This window comes from Macrobrachium nipponense, chromosome 39 (assembly GCF_015104395.2).
Source record: "Macrobrachium nipponense isolate FS-2020 chromosome 39, ASM1510439v2, whole genome shotgun sequence".
Taxonomy (NCBI): Eukaryota; Metazoa; Arthropoda; class Malacostraca; order Decapoda; family Palaemonidae; genus Macrobrachium; species Macrobrachium nipponense.
In genome coordinates, this window is record NC_061099.1 from 22,071,767 (window position 1) to 22,094,266 (window position 22,500).

At 37.5% G+C, this 22,500-nt stretch overlaps 1 protein-coding gene across 1 annotated transcript in view; it reads left to right on the top strand.

The window, feature by feature from the left end:
* The window catches only part of LOC135210196 (arylsulfatase B-like), a 14,573-nt gene extending 5,961 nt beyond the window's left edge, over positions 1-8,612 (top strand). Inside the window, exons 3-12 of the mRNA XM_064243030.1 lie at positions 1,211-1,375; positions 1,986-2,089; positions 2,450-2,580; positions 3,589-3,662; positions 4,100-4,265; positions 4,444-4,541; positions 4,872-5,008; positions 5,514-5,684; positions 6,585-7,141; positions 7,740-8,612. Coding sequence (XP_064099100.1) covers positions 1,250-1,375; positions 1,986-2,089; positions 2,450-2,580; positions 3,589-3,662; positions 4,100-4,265; positions 4,444-4,541; positions 4,872-5,008; positions 5,514-5,684; positions 6,585-7,141; positions 7,740-7,924 — 1,749 coding nt within the window. The 5' untranslated portion in view covers positions 1,211-1,249 and the 3' untranslated portion in view covers positions 7,925-8,612. The remainder of the gene's footprint in view (positions 1-1,210; positions 1,376-1,985; positions 2,090-2,449; positions 2,581-3,588; positions 3,663-4,099; positions 4,266-4,443; positions 4,542-4,871; positions 5,009-5,513; positions 5,685-6,584; positions 7,142-7,739) is intronic.
* The last annotated feature ends 13,888 nt before the right edge of the window (positions 8,613-22,500 follow it).

The window sequence follows — 22,500 nt, forward strand, 5'->3', positions numbered from 1 at the left end:
TTATTATTATTTAGATGATGAACCCTATTCATATGGAAGAAGACAGATAATATGAATGGAGGTACAGTAAAAGGAATGAAAGGGGTTGCAGCTAGGGACCGAAGGGACGCTGCAAAGAACCTTTAGTAATGCCTACAGTGCACCTTGTGAAATCAGGGATCAACTGAGAATGGGAAAATACTGTTAAAATGCAACTTATGAAAATTCTTCAAAATAACTGACAAATAAAGCTACAAATAAAACAACACATTGTTTTCGTTGTTACCTTCAAGACTTTGAAAACTCACGTCTGCAGAACCAAGATCCTTGAGTGACCAGCTCCACCCAATAAAACTCTATGCAACAACAAGCCAAAGGCAGCGCAACTCATGTGGTGCACTACAGGCATTACCGAAGGGTCTTTATAACGTCCCTCCCTCAGACCCCTAACTGCAACCTCTTCTATTCCTTTTACTGTGCCTCCGTTCAGGATTGGAATGGAATATAGAGTTTGGGCCAAAGACCAAGCACCTGGGACCTATGAGGTCATTCAGCGCTGGAAAGGGAATTGAGAGTAGGTAGGTTTGAAAAGTATAATAGGAGGAAAACCACAGTTGCACCATGAAATCATTGTTAGGAGAGCATGGATAACAACAAGATGGAAGAAATATGAATGGAGGTACAGCAAAAGATATGACCGGGGCTGCAGCTAGGGGCTGAAGAAGGGACGCCGCAGGAACCTTTACTAATGCCTATCGGGGCTGAACCTGGATTTAAAGCGCATCGGGAGTGTGTCTATTCATCCTAGCGACCTCGAAAACTATGGATTAAACACTAATATCTGTCATTTTTGACATTTTATTTTTTACCCCTTGTCACCGTGCACTGACAGCACTAGCCCCTTACGGTGTGTACCTCCGTTCATAGTCTCTTTCTTCCGGCTGACATTCCACTCTCTCTAACAATCATTTCACAGCGCAACTGCAAAAACATTTCCTCTTATATCACCTTTCAAACCTTCTTAGTCTCCATTTCCCTTTCAGCGCTGAATGACCTCATCATAGAAACCAGCGCTTGGCCTTTGGCCCAAATTCTGCATGTAAATATTCTATATTTGCTGATTCTATCTCTATATTCAAATACTGTATACTTAATTCTATCTATCCAACAAGCCATAGAGACCATAATCCCGTCGCAAATCAATGCAACTTTCACCTCTATTGATTTTCCAGGTTGGAATGACGTCTCTTGGAATAATCCCAACGTTTACATGCCCCACATGCAAGACCTCGCCATGAATGGGGTCATACTGAATTATTCTTACGTCCAGCCCACGTGTACGCCCACCAGAGCCGCCCTCATGACGGGCGTGTACCCATTCAAAATGGGGTTGCAGGTAAGAAGGAATAAGAGATTATTATTATTATTATTATTATCATAAAAAGAAATAAAAGATTACTATTATTATTATTATGACATCCAATATGTCAACATTATTCCTCCTGTGGCTGAGTGGCTACTTTGCTAGCCTGGTAAATGACATGTCAGCAGTTCAAGTAGCCTGGCAAATGACATGTCAGCGGTTCAAGTAGCCTGGCAAATGACATGTCAGCAGTTCAAGTAGCCTGGCAAATGACATGTTGGTGGTTCAGGTGGCCTGGTAAATGACATGTCAGCGGTTCAGGTGGCCTGGCAAATGACATGACAGCGGTTCAAGTAGCCTGGCAAATGACATGTCAGCGGTTCAAGTAGCCTGGCAAATGACATGTCAGCAGTTCAAGTAGCCTGGCAAATGACATGTTGGTGGTTCAGGTGGCCTGGCAAATGACATGACAGCGGTTCAAGTAGCCTGGCAAATGACATGCCAGCAGTTCTAGTAGCCTGGCAAATGACATGTCAGCGGTTCAAATCCCAAAGAGGAAAGTTTTTCAATCTTACTATCATCCTTATTATTATTAACTTCATGTCTACTATTTACAAGTTCCTGACGACCTTTGGCCTTACAGAAGGGCGTGATCAGACCGACAGAACCTAGGGGCGTGCCACTCCGGGCGAAGATGCTGCCGCAGTACCTCAAAAGCATTGGGTACGAGACTCATGCTATTGGAAAGTGAGTAGGAAAGATTTCAGAGTTATTCTAAGGGCTTATCTTCTAAATAATAATAATAATAATCTTTTATTTATTCTTATCGTTATAATAATTATAATCTTTTATTTCTTTTGAAAACAATAAGAACTACAATTATTTTTATTTCTTTTCATACATCAATAAATAATAATAATAATAATAATAATAATAATAATAATAATAATAATAATATCTGGAAGCTTCAATTTCAAGTCAATGGCCCTTGTATGTGGGCTTGTCCTATATGAAAAGGGTTCGTCTTCTAAAGAGTAATAATAATAATAATAATAATAATAATAATAATAATAATAATAATAATCTGGTTATTTCTCTGCTCACCAGGTGGCACCTAGGATTCTGTTCGTGGGATTATACGCCTCTGAAAAGAGGCTTCGATACCTTTTACGGATTCTACACGGGGGCGTCTGACCACTACACCCACAAGAGAGCTACGCCCATGAAAGGAGAGAAAGGTGGGGAAAATAATTAAATTAATTTAATTTTTAAGCAATGTGAAGAAGAAACGTCAAATTTAACAATTTCCAACATTAAGTAATGTGAAGAACACACGTCAAAATTAACCATTTCTAACGTTAAGCAATTTGAAGAAGAAACGTCAAAATTAACCATTTTCAACATTAAGCAATGTGAAGAAGACACGTCAAATTTAACCATTGTTAACACCATACTTAACAAAAATAGAAAATTAATAGAAAAAAAGGGAACTATACTTGAATTCTCAAGTTAAATGTGAGGAAAGTGGTGAAATCAGTTTAAATTAAGCATTATGACAAAGACACATCAGATTTATCCCTTTTAAAATTTTATTTAAAACGAAAATTAATAAAAAAAACAGGGAACTATACTTGAATTCTCAAATTAAATGTGGGGAAAGTGATGAAATCAATTTAAGCATATGTAAAAGACACTTCAGATATATCCCTTCTTAACACTATATTTCTTCACAAAAGCAAAGATTTATTAAAAAACAGGAAGTTATACTTAATTCTTCAGTTAAATTAAGTAAATTTAGCATATGTGGAGACTTGTCATATTTAACCCTTTTTAACATAATACTTCACAGAAACGAACATTATTTGAAAAATAGAGAATTATACTACAAGAACAACAATTTAATCTGTATCTCAATTGATCTAAACATACTAAACAATTCAAGTGATCTAAACATAATTAACAATTCAAGTGATCTAAACATACTTAACAATTTAATCTGTATCTCAAGTGATCTAAACATACTTAACAAAAACGAAAATTATTTAAAAAAAAAAGTAATTTATACTTAACGCCCCAGCTAAACGTCTACTAGAACAACTATCTAATTTGCAGACTATATCAAGTGAGAATCTAAATTTCGTGTACTAAAGTCCACGCTCATCAAATATCTGATAATCAATAGTAGAATTCTGGTTAATTAAAATATATGCCTCATGACAGTCTAATTCTGAATATCTTCTTTTCAGAAAGCTCAATGGAATTCCTGGATTTGAGAAACAATACTGAACCTGATGACACTAAATCTGGGCAGTACTCTACCGTGAGTAATATAGGTCTTTATATCATTTGAGGGGTTCAATAGTGAATCTTCATAACATTCAAGTTATATCAAATCTCTAATGCCAACTTCATTGGTAACAAGTCTAAACTTTGGTAAGTGTTGCTAATAAACATTTGAACAATTAAGAAGGGCGAAAGGACTTTGCATAGTTCGGTTTACTATATACCTACATTACGTTCTCTATCCTGTTAATATTTCTAAGAATTGCATCTCCATCCTCGTCTTTTCAACGTAAATTAGTTAAACAACGTTACTCAGATTTCTGGCATTTTAACAAGTTCTAGGATACTGGAGTAACACCATCTTACCTACTCGACATGGAAAGCTTAAATCATATTTTAGCGATTTTAGCTTATTTCACCGTGCACTGAAAAGCGCCAGCTCCACTTTCCTAAAAATTCTTCTAATCTGTACAGCACCTCTTTGGATCGGTTGCCGAGGACATCGTGAGATCACGCAACCCAAAGGACCCCATGTTCATGTACCTGGCTTTCCAGAGTGTCCATTCCCCTCTACAAGTTCCCGAGAATTACTCAGACTTCTACAGCTACGTGAAGGACACCAACCGCAGACTGTACTTAGGTCAGTGGAGAAAGGAAAAGCCGTGTTCTTTTCCTGGTACCTGGTGTCACCCACCTACTCAGCTAGGCAAAACCAGAGAGCACCATTAAGTCTCTTTGTATTATAGCGTACATCAATACAATAAATTAACCAATTCTGAAATACTTCTCTTGGTTACTAAAAAGATCTGCTATTCCAGGTATGGTGACGGCCATGGACGAGGCAGTGGGAAGGCTTGTTACAGCGCTTGAGGAAACTGGCCACTACAACAACTCTGTCATCATCTTCACAACTGATGTAAATTGGTTTTAGTGTTAAGGCTCATAAACTATTCATCCAGAGTTTAAGGGCATACCTACACTTGAAGACTGTCGTTGTTATATTATAGATATAAGGGAACACAGTTAAAGCAGTTTTTTTTATTTTAATATGAGCTATATTATACCCATGAGCTACAGTTGTCTAGTTGGCACCCTAAAGGTAAACAACTGTATGTCTCTAGATTCACACAGATAACACTCTGCAGACATCCTGGAATAGTTACCACTCAATTAAAAAACTATATGAAACCACTTCAGAACTGTTTAAGGACAGTAAACTATACAAATATCCTTTGATTATTGCCAGAATGGAGGCCCAATCAGATTTGGGGCAAGCAACTGGCCACTTCGAGGAGGAAAAGCTACTCTGTGGGAAGGAGGGATCAGAGCGCCTGCTTTCATTCACTCTCCACTTCTACTCAACCCTGGTACAGTCACTAATCAGTAAGTAGCATAAAATAAATAACAGTTTCAATTGACGGTAGCTTCAAGGTACGACTCTGAATGGCTTTGATAAAGACTATCAAAAGTGGTAAAGATCTTCTTGCTAACTTTACGACATTTCACACAAAGCTCAGTTACTATACTCTGTTTTTTTTTCCATCTGTCCATCCACCTGTGGTGGTCACGCATGGTAACACTGCTTCCGGGGCTTTAAATAGGTATGCTATGTCTAAGTTTTAGGTAAACAAAAGGATATCTGGGTGTACATTTGCAACTGAAAAGTGTTTTAATAATTTACTATATGCAAATTACACCGTTAATATTCGAAATAGGATATTATTTAAAGCCCGGGACGCAGTGTTACCATGCGCAAACACCACAGGCAGATGGACAGATGAAAAAAAACAGAATATAGTTGCCTACACCTTGTCTTACTCTATCTGAATCTGCGTAACTGATACAAACTTCTCTGATCAGAGGTGCACTAAATCATTTCCCCCAACAGGATGCACCATGTTACAGACTGGTTCAGCACAATCATTGACATAGCTGGTGGAAAGGTTCCTCAAGTTGACGGAATCAGTCACTGGGATGCCTTCAACGGGAACTCGGACCATCCAAGAGACAAGATGATCTGCAACATACAAAATGATGAGAAATTCCAGGCAGCTGTGAGGTAAGTCAAATTCCTTTTCCCGGGAAGCTGGGTTCTCCATAAACCATTAGGCATTAGCGTAGCTAGAAAACATTGCTCAAGATGAAGTGTCTCTGAAACAAAGATCTTATGTTGGAAAAGATGGTGTCCTAAGACTGTTGAGCCACCAAATCTTCTGCAGAAATTCGTATCAAATAAATTGGTACATGAAATTTTGTTGCTATTTGCTTGAAGAAGTGCACGAAGTTCCAATCATGAATACAGAATCCTTGAAAACCGTTCAGAATAGATTCAAGACTGTCTTGGTGTATACTCTCTAGAAAAACCTAAAGCATACTCATTTACAATTTAACAGTAATAATCACTCCTAATGACACTTTATATCAATAATTCATGTGAAGATCTTAATGCTTTATGGAAAAGTACAGGCAAGACAAAATGCTGTGAAAACAAAACCAAAACAATCCAAGAGGCCTAGATAATAGCAGACGACACCTTTGAATGTCAGCAAAGCTTATGCAATTCCCATTAAAGTATTAACACACTATTCTCAACATCAGGCTTGCAAGACAAAATTCCATATTAAAAACAAAACAAAACTGTCCAAGGGGTTAAGATAATAGTAGATGACACTTCTTGATGCCTTGGTCATCTTTCTGTTATAGAATCATTGCTGCATACAGACATTACTACAGCTCTTTGGATTTAGTTCCATGCAAATAGCCCCTCAAATTCACAATGCTATCAGTAGTCATGTTAAGCCACAGTCACTACTCATAATGTAACCAGGAAACCAACTCAAAAAAACGTTAACATCAGTCATTTAGTACTGAATAAGTTGTGAATATGTTATAAACACAGCTTTCTGTTTTTTGACTCAGTCTTGAAAAGCTACTGCAGGGTCTTTGTATTTCACAACAGGTTCAGTGACTACAAGATGTTAATCGGGAGCGTGGCTTCAGTGAAGTGGGCTTCCTCTTCCCCATCTTCAGATGAACCCTGGAGACCAAAGCCTTTTGTGGCAGAGGATTCAGTCAAGGAACGAGGCAACTCTACAGGGGCTCCTTTAGAGCTCAATAACAATGAGGTCAGGGCGGCAGAGGTCAGCGCAGGGGAAATAAGTTCAAATAATGAGTACGTCAACACAACCCACAAGTCCCCTTCTGAGGAGGGCACCGATTCGCCTGGCGACGGCAATAATGCCACTGACAATGACACTGCTTCTCCTGACGTAGGCACTGATTCTCCTGACAAATTAGTGAGTGCACAGAAAAGTAACGATGCAGACAATGGATACTCAAGAAGTAGCAGGTCACTCTATGAGAATGGAGATGTGGATAAAGAATCAAGCAAGAGAACTTTCGTGCGATGGGGAGATATGAAGAACCACCCGAAGCTCGAATGGGACAGCGAAGTGTTGAACACTTTGGGGAAATTCATAACAGAAAAAACGAGGATTAGACTTTTCGATGTAAAAGGTAAGAATGATGGTGATTTGAAATACTATGAACTCTAGCTTCATTTGATAAGGTTATGACTTCAGGAGTCCAGTCAGTCACAAATGATAAAGTTTCACTTGAAGGAAAGTTGCCGTAGAGATATCCAGACTCAACATTTTTAGTCAAAATGATGTTCCACTATGCCAAACTATCTTACTGATTCTGTAAATTCTCAAAACAGTTCAGCTACTTAAAGGGGTGAATCAGTCTCACCAAAATGTGCTTCCTTTGTGCAGAATCGAACCAGTTTGCAACTAGACAGTTTCAGTAGAGAGAAAAATACGAATAAGTTCCAATTCTATGGATGCTTGCACACAGAATTTAACGTGGGTTGTACACATACATTTTCTTGCTAGTAAAGAAATCTTTACACAATAAAATTAACTCTGTATTTTCTTATTTATCTCAAAATTCAACACGAATACCTTCCCCTCCTGAAGACACTTAGATACAAGAACTTGCGTGGTTCGTACACAACTGTTGCTTCTTGACAAAAAAAAAAAAAAAAAAAAAAAAAAAAAAAAAAAACGTACATAGAGAGAGAGAGATTAACAATGTATTTTCTCATTTACATCAGCTGACCCAGAAGAGAGGAATAACCTGTCTGCCAAAATGATCTACCAGCTACAATCGATGATCACCTATTTGTCTACACAACTTCAGCACATGATACCAGTGGCCCCCAGGGCACGGTCAAGGGAGGGGCACCCTTACTTGTGGAAGAATGTTTGGGCATCCGGCTGGTGCAAATCCAAGTGGTGATAGACGTCCTATGGATTTATAGGGAAGGAGAAAGGATACCAAAGTGTTAGCAGCTATAGAGGTCCTATGGACTAACAGCAAAGGCTGAAGGGCATTACAGTGTTAGAAGAAGAGAAGAACATGAAGTGTGTGTTTGTGTGTAAGATAAACATCTGTGAAAAAGGAGTGTGCTGTGGTGTGTGTGAGTGTGTGTGTGTGTGTGTTTGTGTGTGTGGGAAAGAAAAATCCTTGCAAAAGGAGATTTGCGTATGAAAGAGAGAGAGAGAGAGAGAGAGAGAGAGAGAGAGAGAGAGAGAGAGAGAGAGAGAGAGCTGTAAAAAAAATTATATCCGAAGAAACATCTGCTACAATGAAATGTCTTCAAGATAAATGATTATTTTATAAATAATAACTACTCTCTCTCTCTCTCTCTCTCTCTCTCTCTCTCTCTCTCTCTCTCTCTCTCTCTCTCTCTCTCCCTTGTTATATGGGATTTAATTTAAAGAAACATTTCAGAAATTAATTTTCTCATGTCTAGATCTTAAAGATTTTCCTTAATCACTAAGAAATTTGCTCACACACACACACACACACACACACACACACACACACAGACCTTATCTGTAAAGTAAGGTAAGGTAAGGTAAGGTCTCTCTCTCTCTCTCTCTCTCTCTCTCTCTCTCTCTGTGTGTGTGTGTGTGTGTGTGTGTGTGTGTGAGCAAATGTCAAAGTGATTAGGAAAAATCGTTAAGATCTAGAAATGAGAAAAAATTAATTTCTGAGATATTTCTTTAAATTAAATCCAATATAACAGGTTGTTATTCTTCATCGACATGAATAACTCGCGATGAATGCGTAACTGTATAATCACAGTGTGAAATATAATCTGAGTAGCGTTTTTACTTACTGTACCGAAATATGCAAGTTGTGTTTTGGTGTTACATTTATCACGGATTATTCACTTCGAAACGAGAACGGGCTACAATATATCTGTATACAGTATATACTATATATATATATATATATATATATATATATATATATATATATATGTGACGGTACTTACTTTCTTTGCACAGATCTAAGGTAACGTTGTGCCGTGGAGGCTGTACTTTGGGGAATTAGGCTTATATAAATTCTTCTTGTCTTGCTCAATGTTCTTAATCTGGAATTCGTTAAAAGGAAGGGTTCTACTTTTAGATGAGAAATGAAATTGATATATTCATACAAATTACGTTTTTATTCTTCGTTAGGGGTTCTTACAAGTGTTTTTCCACCTTCTGAGTTACTGGGCTTTTGGACGATAAAACTTAATTGGCACTGTTGCAATTACGAGTCTATAGGCACGAGGGAAATTTACTGAGTATTGATTGTCACTTTCACTGTCTTTGATTGCTTCGCACACCACACTTTTGCACCTGTTCTTCTTCTGGGGATTCTCTGTCTTTCTCTGTTTCACGGCCATGCCACTGCAGTTCTCCCCTCAGGCTCCCCGGTTGTTCTCTCTCTTGACTTCTCTGTTCCCCTTTTTTCTCTGCTCCCCTGCCTGCTCTCTCTCTGTCTCGCCTTTTTGTTCAGTTGAATCTCCTTAGCCCCGCCTTTGGATTTTGGGATTTTGACTGGGTGTGGCATTTTCTGAAAGACTTTTTGTGTAGTTGTGGCTACAGACATTATACAAGACCGCCTTCCTGTCATGCCTTCTACAATGATTCGTAGGCTCTGAATTTGTATACGCCTCCTTCTTCATGTCCTGGCTTCTTAGGGGCGTATCCCTTGGTGGGACCTCATAGGTCATTCGTTGATACCCCTTTTGGGCTGTCTTATGACCAACACTCATGGCTTTTGATTCGTCGATACTAGAGGCCTACCTTTGGGAGGGTGGAGCTTTTAAGAATTTGGTACTTCCCTCTTTCTAACAACGGGTCATAGAATTCCTTTTTAACGTATGCCAGATGGCTCTCTCTGACCTGTTCACGAAAGGAACGCCGATTAGTATAGGCGCTAATAGAGTAGTTTCCAATTTCTCGAATATGGCCTGGGCGATATCCCTCATCGACCATAATCTCTTTGTTGGTCACTAATCGCCGGTACGGACAGAGGCTTTTTGGGGGAGATGAAAACCAGATGTCTGATGGCTAAAAGCCTAATGTTTTGAGTAACAAAATCCCTTCGCTAAGAAAAATCATTATCTTATCCCTTTTTCTCTTTCTCTTCTCTTATTATCCGTTTCGTGCCTTTTTCTTAAGTATTATTAAGTTATTGTCTTTTGGAATAACGACACTGTGCCACACTATTACAGTCTCGGCCCGCTACCTCGCTGACTCCGACAGCGTTAACTAAACTGAAGCAAATATATACCTACAAGAGGACTCTAACTTATGCTTCTTGGAAATCATATTGAAACTTTAAACTCAAAAACATCATAGGTGAATGTAAACATGAGCAAATCCTTGATTAAGTAACGTTAAGGGCAAACAATCAAAATTGAATGTAAACATGAGTAAATTCTTGAGCAAGTAATATTCAGAGAATCACTAAAAAACTGAATATAAATATGAACAAATACTTGATTAAGTAATATTAAAAGAATCATCAAACTGAATTCAAATATGAATAAATCACATTAAGAAACGTGAAACTGAATGCAAACATAAATAAATCACCAAAAAAACAAGAAAACTGAAAGTTAAACATACATAAGCCCTTAAGTCACAAAAGTTATATAAATGCATGGTAGAAGCAAAAAATAATGGTAACTATCCAAGTTTACAGTACATGATTGGTTCAGTCCTCAGTCCTATTCTATCTAGGTGGATATCGTCTTTCTTTATGGAAAAATAAATTTCGCTCGTTGTTGACGACATTTGATGGCTTCTTGTTTGCTGCGACCTGCTGCTTGGAGACAAGTCCTTGGAGAAAAATATCCTTGTGTATTTGTATGCAATAACAAGTGTGTCCTTGAACTTTCCTACTGAGATTGTGTATTGTGTTTATGCAAAATTTCATTGGACATTCTTACTGTAATTCTGAGTAATCTTGTACATTAAACCATATAACTTCACTGCTTGATACTACAACAAAATTGGCAAACTCGGTTAAAGGAACCGGTTAGTGGTTAATACTTGTAGGTTTCTTCTACTATGGCAACAATTAGTTAAGGTTTCACCAATCTATATTGTTAGTAAGTTTTCAACAACTACTATCTTGTTCGATTAATATCTTATTAGTAAGTTTTCATCAATCAACATCTTATGGATTGAGCAAAGTAAGTGTATTAATTACCCCTTCAATATCTTAGTCATTTCTGAAACGAATTCTCTTATCTTAAATCTCTTAATGTCTATCTAACCCGTCTTATTTATTCTTTTACTTCTAAGAATGTTCTTATGGAACGGTTAAACTTAATATACGTCTGAAATCTTATACTGCGCATTGAACTGTTTCTTACATACCCAAATAATTCCCTTCAAGTCAAAATTAATTTGAAGTTAGTGCACGTAACTCAAAAAATTCTTGCTACAAACCGACTAATTAAAGTAAGAATTGTAACAATAAAAGATTATTCCTAAGTCGACCGATGAAGGTAAACTTAGCAATAAAGAAATCAAATAAATACATGGGAATAATGGATGAATTAATGGGTTTGTTCTTCTGTTTCACTGAAAAGTGACTCTTCTATTTCTTAGGTTATATCTAGTTCCTTCTTCTGGAATTTCTTCTGACGTCTTTCTGTCATTTTGGATTCTTCGACTTCTTTGGTTTGGTTCTCTTGACCTTGTCTAATTTGTTATCCAAAATCTTCTTCTTCTAATGATTCAGCATATGTGGAAGGCATTTGGTTATTCATTTTCTTAACCTTTATCTTAGTTTCTTGTACGTCTACGACCTGTATGGTCCTGTGAAATTTTGTGGCTAACTTATAATTAATACCACTTCTTTTAAACTTTCTTCCTTCTTAATATAGACTTCATCCCCTTTCTTGTAGTCTACAGGCCTTAATCCCTTCTTGATGCTTCTCTATCATATTCTGCTGGGCTTCTTCTAAATTCTTGTGCAATTGCTTGTGTATTACTTTAAAGTTTCCGTCTTATCTTCATGATATCTTCAGAATAATTAAGCTGTATTGGCTGATTCAGCCATGCATAAGGTAATCTGGGTTCATATCCCATCAAAGCTTTTATGGAGTTGCACGAATACTCGTATGATGCCTTTGCATTTAATGATAATTGGACTAAAGGTAAATTGACGTCCCAGTCAGGATCCTGTCCAACTGTGTGACGTAATACGTCTAAAACCTTCCTGTTATTCCTTTCTACTAAGCCATTACTAGCTGGGTGATACGGCGTATGCTACCTTTTCTACCTTAAAGGCGTTACAAATTCTTGAACTAACGAGTTGTTGAACTCGGTCCCATTATCAGAAAATAATGAGCTGTTGGGGCAGAATATCTGCAAAATATCTTATCAAAGAGAGCGGTTGCACATTCCTTGGCACTTTTACTAGTTAGTGGTACCAACTCTGTAATATCTCGTGAGCGCGTCGATACATACTAGTATATTCTTATTCCCTTTACTCGTGGTATGAAGATTAGTGATAAGATCAATAGATACTCTTTCGAAAGGAGTCTGTGGGATAGGATATTTCCCTAGTGGTACTTCCTTGTCTGTTCTTCCTTGTAGCTGTTTGCATGTATTGCAGCTCTTCACATAATTACTAACATCCTGTGAATTCCCTTCCAATGGAAAGTTCTCTGGATTAGTCTAATGTCTCATCCCTTCCTGGGTGAGCTCTCATGTCATCGTCGTGCATTAAGCTCAATGACCTTGTTTCTTAGACTCTTAGGTACTAACCTTTGTGCAGTACACCTAGAAATTGACCAAATGGATCATATTCGTGACACATCAAATTAATACGCCATCTATGTCCGTTAGTGCATTCTGTGGGACATCCAACCTTCCTACCTAGTTCGGTTAATTCTTGTTGGCTGTGTTTTCTTTCGTTTTCTAACGTATTTAAAACAGTTCCCTTATATCTTCATCTCTTTCTTGTTCTTTTATGAAATTTTTGCCGGGAAAGCTCCTCTGTATAGTGCATGGTGAGTACATTTATGTCATTGCACATCGTTCATTCCTTTCTTCTTCTTGACTTATCATATTTATAACTATCTTGTGATACATCTTGATAATGCATATGCTACCTTATTCGTCTTCCCAGGGACAATATTTCACCTCTATATCATAATCTTGGGCTGTCATGAACCAACGGGCTCTTCGTCCCGAAAAATTAGGGTCTTTAACATTTCTACTGCGGCTGAATGATCCGTGACACGGTTATCTTGTAACCAAAAATGATATATCTGAAATGCTTTAAAGCGCTATTATAGCTAGAGACTCGAGTTCTGTTACTGAGTAGTTTCACTTCTGAGGCTTTAAATTTCCTACTGTAATAAGCTATCGATTATACTTATTATCTTGTCTTTGCATTAAACATGCTCCTATACCGATGTGGCTTGCGTCCGTGGCTAAAAGAATTCTTTGCCAAAGTCTGGGGGATGTGTTAATCTTTCTTTCAATTCATCGAATGCTTCTTGCTGCTTGTCTGTCCATACAAATGATACGTGTTCCTTTAAAAGTTCAGTTAGTGGTGCGGATATGACTGCAAAATTCCCTATGAATTTGCGGTAAAAACCTGCTAAACCTAAGAATGACTTTACGTCCTTCTTGCACTGAGGTGTAGGATATTCCTTGATTAACTTAATCTTTAATTCGTTTACTTTCTACGCCCTTTTCACTTAGTGTATGCCCAAGGTAGTCTATTTTCCTTTTAAGGAAGTTACACTTCTTTAATTTAAGCTTCAGGTTGGCTTTTCTTAATCTCTTTAGGACTTCTCTGACTAAGTCTATGTGTTCCTCTATAGTGTCTGTTGCTATTACCAAATCATCTATGTAACAGTGTACGTCCTTGCCTAGTAAATCGCCCAAAATTTTATCCATTAATCTTACAAAAGTTACCGGGCTTGACTTTAGACCAAATGGCATTCTTACATACTGGTATCTGCCGTTACTAGTGGAAAAAGCAGTCAAAGGTTTACTTTCTTCGTCTAGAGGGATTTGCAAGAATCCCTGCAATAAATCTATTGTGGTGAAGTACTTCTTGGACCCTATAGTGGCGATAAGATCTCGCATTGACGGCATTGGATAAGGATCATTTTCAGTAATTTGGTTCAATTTTCTGAAATCCACAACTATTCTATAAGTTTTGTCCCTTTTAGGAACTAGCAAAAGTGGAAAAGACCATGGGGATTTAGATGGTTCTATTATTCCTTGCCTATTCATTCTTTGTACTTCTCTTTCAATGATCTCCTTCTGGGAATGTGCTACTCTATAGGCTGGTATGTAGATTGGCTTTGTGTTTGATGGAATGTCTATCTTGTGCATTATTTCGCGTGTATTTCCCAAGGTGTCGCCGTCTAGAGCGACTATATCCTTATATTCGCACAGTAAGTCTATGAATTCTTCTCTAACATGGTTTTCCTTAATGTCCTTTAAATGAAATCCTATCTTAGCTCTTCTCAGTTCTATGTCCTGAGCATAATTTTCATTTCCTTTACTGATCGCTGCTACCGTTTCCCTTTCTACAACTCGGATAGGTATGGAATATACTTCTGCTAGGCCTATCTCTGTACCTGGTGTTAATTTAACCTTTCCTCCTCTGTTATTCGTAATCTGTAATGCTATTTTGCTCTGTCTGACTTCGTGTAAACTAGAAGAATAATGTATTCCGTTTACTTGCGACTTTTCAGTAAGCGTGAGAATTTCCTTTCCTTCAAAAATTGGATTTACTGTACATTCTACCCACGTACTTTCTCCTGGTTTAAGTCTTAATTCCCTTTCTAACTTTAAATAAGTGCATTGATTTGATTCTAAGAGGTTAATGATCTGTTGTGAACTCGTGATGCATTCCGGATATCTTCCCTCTGTCTTATCCTTCTTTAAGATACCTTTCAGTGTGGGATTCTCTTGAGTCTGGTTCTTTTAATTGACTTGCATATTGGTATTCTAGAAATCTCACGACCGTTGTTAATCACTAGTTGCTCTAGGGGCATCAATGCTTATCCCTTGTCTAGCCATAGTTGGATAACCTATCAGCAAATGAGCAAAAGCTTAATTGTATATCTCTGGCTACCAGAACATTTTCTCTTAGAGCAATTCTTCCTAGCCTGAATGGAAAATCTAACTGTCCCAATTACGTGGATATCATTACCCTGGACGTCTGTTGATTCTACAATCTACCGCTGTGTTCAATCTTAAGTGAGAAAAATACAACCGATACACCCTTTTCTGACATTATTATTCTTAGGACTACCTGTATCAAAAGAATGTAACAATAGGTTTCTCTAGACCGACATGTGCTGGAAATAATGGTCTATAATTATATTCATTCTACATCAACTTTGCTAACCTGTGTACTGGGCTTAGCCTTGACATCCGGACATTCTCTCTGTTATAGAGGAAGATTCATGTACCAGTAAGCAGAAAATTTCCATTGGGTCGTCTGACATTGACTGAACTGGTTGATACCCTATACTTGCTGTTTGATTAGCATATCTATTTGGGACGGAATCCCTATTTCCTCTAGCTGGGGGAGATTGACTATTGTTGTTCTACTTCTGCCTCTCGACTGAGATCTACCTCTAGGAGCTGAAACAAATCTTTATTTCTGCATTCTCGGGCACTATGTCCTGTTCTCTATGGCAAAGGACAGAAGGCTATCCCTCGGCAGTCACTGGCATAATGTCCTCTCTTCTGACAGTTTATAACACGTGACTGTCGAAAATCCTCCTTGAGAAGATTTACCTGGCATCTTATTCTGATTTCTAGATGGTGTCCTAGATCTATTTGGACCTCTTCCTTTTGTCCATAGCGACTAAAGGTCTGTATATAGGATTCCCTTCAGGTCTTCTACCTAGGATTTTTGTTCCTCTTCTTCAATCTCTGCTACATCATCGGAGGTCTCCCACTTACGGGTCATCCTTGCAATGACTTCTGTGGCAGGCTTCCAATCATTATTGCTAGTCTAAATATTTTTTTAACGTGACTCATTAGCATTTTTGCTTGCCTCCTTCTACCTCTATCCAACCTGTGGATTCCATGAAGTTACCCCCCATTCATTCATATTGTTATACAACTGAGAGCTAAACTCTTGATAACGTCTTCGTCTTAACTTAAATTGACGCACTATCCTTGCCAAGCTAGTAAATGGATCTCTTTCACCAACGTGGAATAAACCTTCCTAAAATACCGTTTCAACTTCTTCCCAATTCTTAAGATCTTAAGACTTAGAGCGATACGTCTTAAGTGGACGTATCGCTCTAAGTCTCCTCCGGCTTCCAAATCAAGATAACTCTGGCTTCAATAAGCTTTTCTCTATCTGTCCCCGTTATGCTATCTAGGCGTGTCTCCCACTTGCTCTATCCAGTTCTCTAAGTTACAAGCTACTGGCCGTTTCTTTCTTCCGCAAAAATTTAGCTATGTGATTAATTACATGTCCCTTCTGTGTTCCCATTACTGCTGCGCTCGAATTCGCGGACTGTGTACCTCGGCATGGTTAATTCCTTGTTTGACTTCTCGTGAGCACAGGCGTTCTTATGTTCTGATAAGGAGTTCGGTCTCCTTTGACCATCGACTCGTTAATGGAAATTTTTCTTAAGTTACTGAGTATCATTAAAAGTATCAAATTATGACAGTAATATCCCACGGAAAAGAAAATAATGATAATGACAATAAATTGTTTTATTTAAGTATTCGATCACTAAAATAAAATAAAAGAATTTTCCCCAGAAATATCTCAAAGTCTTACGTTACCTGTAAGCGATTCTTAAACATCAACAAAAACAAAAAATCTTAACAGTACTGGTAAAACGATACTGAACTGACCGTAAAGTGTACGCTAACGAGAGACCTCCCGTGAATTACCCTTGTTATCCTAAACAAACAAAATAAAAACAAGTAAACATTCATTCGACGTAACGAATAAAAGTAAAAAGCAAATACTAAAAAAAAAAACAAAGTACAAGAAATCACAAAACAACCAAAATCACAAAAAAATAACATAAAATGACACAATCAAAATTCAAATTAAAATTTAAAGTTATTGGTTAGTAAATACAAATGTTCGGGAAAAGGTCTTAGTAGCTGATTAGTTATAATTAGTAAAATGAAATATCGTAGTTTTCGTTGCCAAAAAAAAAGTTCAGAGTGAAAATCTTTTAATCTTGAAATACCAGAAATTGTCTAACTGAAATGTTAATCGCGTAATTTACTTTTAATAGAGTTTAATGTTATGTAAGTGTGGGGACATTTATTTGGACTTAACTTCTTTCGTCTTCTTCGGCACCCGGGTTTACGTCTGACCGCTTGCGTTCGCCTACCAGCGCGTTGAATGATGTGTTGGTTCCCCCTCTCTCTCTCTCTCTTCTTCTCTTCGAAAAAAGGGGACCTCTCTCTCTCTCTTCTTTCCTCTCAGAGCAGGATTGCGTTGACGGATGCGTTTTCGGAATTGTTTTCTTTCCTCTTGATATATTTTTATGCGTTCAAAATCTTCATCTTCTGGTAGAACGATTGTTCTTGTTCTTCGGAGTGGAGCTTTTCTTCGCAAAGTGTGGGTGGCTACTTTGGAGTGCTTTTATTGTTACGACTCGGTAACTGTCTTTGTATTTGGGGAAGCACTGATAACTGTCTTTGGGGAGAACTTTCTATTTCGAGTGGCCTGAATGAATTGAAATCTCTTATGCCGACACTAAACTTTTGATTCTGTTTCGCGGCCGCTGTCTTTAACTGTCATTCGTGTCTCTGATCACCATTTCTCTTGCTGTCTTTATCTTCACCGCTCGACAGCAATTAATCTTGTCACTATATCAATCTTTATCTCATCGTATCCCATCGCTCTGCCACCAATAAATCTGTGACGGTACTTACTTTCTTTGCACAGATCTAAGGTAACGTGTGCCGTGGAGGCTGTACTTTGGGGAATTAGGCTTATATAAATTCTTCTTGTCTTGCTCAATGTTCTTAATCTGGAATTCGTTAAAAGGAAGGGTTCTACTTTTAGATGAGAAATGAAATTGATATATTCATACAAATTACGTTTTATTCTTCGTTAGGGGTTCTTACAAGTGTTTTTCCACCTTCTGAGTTACTGGGCTTTTGGACTGATAAAACTTAATTGGCACTTGTTGCAATTACGAGTCTATAGGCACGAGGGAAATTTACTGAGTATTGATTGTCACTTTCACTGTCTTTGATTGCTTCGCACACCACACTTTTGCACCTGTTCTTCTTCTGGGGATTCTTCTGTCTTTCTCTGTTTCACGGCCATGCCACTGCAGTTCTCCCCTCAGGCTCCCCGGTTGTTCTCTCTCTTGACTTCTCTGTTCCCCTTTTTTCTCTGCTCCCTTTTCTGCCTGCTCTCTCTCTGTCTCGCCTTTTTGTTCAGTTGAAATCTCCTTAGCCCCGCCTTTGGATTTTGGGATTTTGACTGGGTGTGGCATTTTCTGAAAGACTTTTTGTGTGTTAGTGGCTACAGACATTATACAAGACCGCCTTCCTGTCATGCCTTCTACAATGATTCGTAGGCTCTGAATTTGTATACGCCTCCTTCTTCATGTCCTGGCTTCTTAGGGGCGTATCCCTTGGTGACCTCATAGGTCATTCGTTGATACCCCTTTTGGGCTGTCTTATGACCAACACTCATGGCTTTTGATTCGTCGATACTAGAGGCCTACCTTTGGGAGGGTGGAGCTTTTAAGAATTTGGTACTTCCCTCTTTCTAACAACGGGTCATAGAATTCCTTTTTAACGTATGCCAGATGGCTCTCTCTGACCTGTTCACGAAAGGAACGCCGATTAGTCATAGGCGCTAATGAGAGTAGTTTCCAATTTCTCGAATATGCCTGGGCGATATCCCTCATCGACCATAATCTCTTGTTGGTCACTAATCGCCGGTACGGACAGAGGCTTTTTGGGGGAGATGAAAACCAGATGTCTGATGGCTAAAAGCCTAATGTTTTGTAGTAACAAAATCCCTTCGCTAAGAAAAAATCATTATCTTATCCCTTTTTTCTCTTTCTCTTCTCTTATTATCCGTTTCGTGCCTTTTTCTTAAGTATTATTAAGTTATTGTCTTTTGGAATAACGACACTGTGCCACACTATTACATATATATATATATATATATATATATATATATATATATATATATATATATATATGTGTGTGTGTGTGTGTGTGTGTGTGTGTGTGTGTGAAGTGTGTGTGTGTGTGTGTGTGTATGTATAAATAGATGTATATGTATATGTGTGTATATATATATATATATATATTTCAAAGATACCACCAATATATGAGTATGTATATCGTATATTCAATAAAACATGTACATAATAAATTAACCTATCCCCGTCCTCGTACGAACGTCAAGCAATAAAAAAAAACTGCTTAAAAAAAAGAAAGTGGCTGATGCAATACAAAGACAAGTCATCATGACCAGCGCAACGGGTTAATCGCACGAGATGCAATTATAATTTGCACCATGAAAACACAGGCCATTGTAACCAGTCAAATTCGGAAGACTTTTAAAGGAGCCAAGGCGTCAGAATTATTATCATCTATATTTGCCAAGCCTCCTGGCCTGGTAAACCCATTGTGAGCGCTCTCTCCAGACGACAACACAAATAATATCCACCTTTGTTTAAATGTTGGTGTTTTGTATTATATGATAATTAAATGTTGGTATTTTGTATTATATGTTAAAAATTTCTCTCTCTCTCTCTCTCTCTCTCTCTCTCTCTCTCTCTCTCTCTCTCTCTCTCTATGCATAGAGGGGCCTAATAATGAGACAATCACAAATAAGGAAGCAGTTAAAGACCTTGGTGTGATGTTGAATAGGAACATGTTATGCAATGATCAAATAGCAATTCTATTGGCAAAATGTAAAGCAAAAATGGGAATATTGTTACGGCACTTCAAAACAAGAAAAGCTGAACACATGATTATGCTTTATAAAACGTATGTTCGTAGTCACTTGAATATTGCAATATGATATGGTACCCACACTATCAAAAGGATTATTGCACAAATAGAGAGTGTACAAACGTCCTTTACAGCTAGAATAGAGGAAGTTAAGGATCTTGACTACTGGGAAAGACTACAAAATCCTAAATTATATAGTCTAGAAAGGAGAGGAGAACGCTAAATGATAATTCAGGCATGGAAACAGATAGAAGGAATTACCGAAAACATCATGGAGCTAAAAGTATCAGAAAGAGCAAGCAGAGGTAGATTAATAGTGCCCAAAACTATACCAGGAAAAATAAGGAAAGCACACAGAACATTAATCCACTACGCACGAGCATCGACAATGCAGCGTCTATTCAATGCGTTGCCAGTTCATCTGAGGAATATATCAGGAGTGAGCGTAGATGTGTTTAAGAATAAGCTCGACAAATATCTAAGCTGCATCCCAGACCATCCAAGGTTGGAAGATGCAAAATATACGGAAGATGCACTAGCAACTCTCTGGTAGACATTAGAGGTGCCTCACACTGAGGGACCTGGGGCAACCCGAAAACAAGATGTAAGGTCTGTAAGTAAGGTAAGGTCTCTCTCTCCTCTCTCTCTCTCTCTCTCTCTCTCTTCTCTCCACACGACATAATTTACCTCTTTTGCAAAGATGTTCGTGTTGTTGAATGTTTATTTAAAATTCTCTCTCTCTCTCTCTCTCTCTCCTCTCTCTCTCTCTCTCTCTCTCTCTCTCTCTCTCTTCAGACCACAACACAAATATTTCCCTCTGTTGTTTAAATATTAGTGTTTTATTATATGTTTAAAGCAGTCTCTCTCTCTCTCTCTCTCTCTCTCTCTCTCTCTCTCTCTCTCTGTGAAGCATACGCGATGACTAGATTGATTAGGAAAGGATATATCTTTTCTTTCTTTTTCTACATTGCATGGTCATTTTTCACTGTATTGTGTCTACAACAGATTGAGAATAATAAAGGAATTTAAAAGCGTTGGAAAAAGGGAAACGAACGGAAATTCGTACAAATATGAATATTTATGAATAATAATGTTGAAAATAGGTAAAAAAAATTCCCATTATGCTACTTAAGAAAGCTCACCAGTCAAAACAAAAAAAAAGACACCAAGTTAGCAAAGTGAGCCATTATAAAATTCCAGCTTATACGAAAAGTATCCTAATATCTTACTTAAAAGCAACTCGTCCGATTCCGGAGTTGCCCCAGAGACAACTCGAACGCTTTATTGCATTCATGTGTCAAAAGCACCAGGACGCAGATGCGTAGCAAGCCGAGGTCACAGAAACCAGTTTATGAAGTATACGCAGTGACGAAGCAGGTACTCATCTTTACATATAGTACCTGGTTAAGTTTTTTATACGCAAAATCAAGAACGCATTTTAAAAAATGCCTGGGTAAGTTTTTATACGCATAGTCAAGAACGCGTTTTTAAAAATACCTGAGTTAATGTTTTTACACAAAATCAAGAACGCATTTTTAAAAATACCTGGGTAAGTTTTTATACGGAAAATCAAGAACGCAATTTTAAAGTGACTTGGGGAAGTTTTTACACGCAAAATCAAGAAAGCAATTTTAAAATTACTTAGGGAAGTTTTAAAATGCAAAAATCAAAAACGCATTTTTAAAAATACTTGGGTAAGTTTTTGTACGCAAAATTAAAAACGTATTTAAAAAAAACTAAGTTTTTATACGCAATATCAAAAACGCATTTCTAAAAATACTAGAATAAGTTTTATACGCAAAATCAAGAACGCGTTTTAAAAATGTTTATACGCAAAGAACGCATTTTTAAAAATACCTGGGTAAGTTTTTATACGCAAAAACAAAAACGCAATTTTAAAAATGCCTGGGTACGGTTTTGTACGCAAAGCAAGAACGCATTTCAAAATGACTTTACGAATGCAGAGAATTTTGAAAAAAATTTAGCGATTAAAAAAAATACCTATATAAATTTTTATACGCCAGTTCAAGAACGCATTTCAATATGAAGTTCACAAAAGCACAAAATTTCGAAAATCGGATGAACCAGTGGTTAAATATTATTATTATTATTACATTTATTATATTATTATTATATTATTATTATTATTATTATTATTATTATTATTATTATTTTTCAGAAGATGAACCCTCTTCATATGAAACATGCCCAAAAACAGGGGACAATGACTTGAAATTCGAGCTTCAAAAGAATATTAAGGAGTTAGAGGAGGCAAAGGAAAATTAGAAAAAAAAGCTTGAGTAACGTGAAACACAGGTAAGTTAATTAAGGAACACCCCGAGAGAAATGGCGGATAGGAATCTTTAAAAATAACCTTAATTGCACGCTGCAATGAACCTTAAGTAATACCTACAGTGCACCGCATGAGATGCTCTGACGGCCCTAACCCCCCTATGGGATTTTAAAATGCCTGGATACATTTTCATAAGCAAAATCAAGAACAGATTTCAAAACGATGATCGCATGATCACAAAATATCGAAAGATGAACCAAGTGAGGAACATGGGG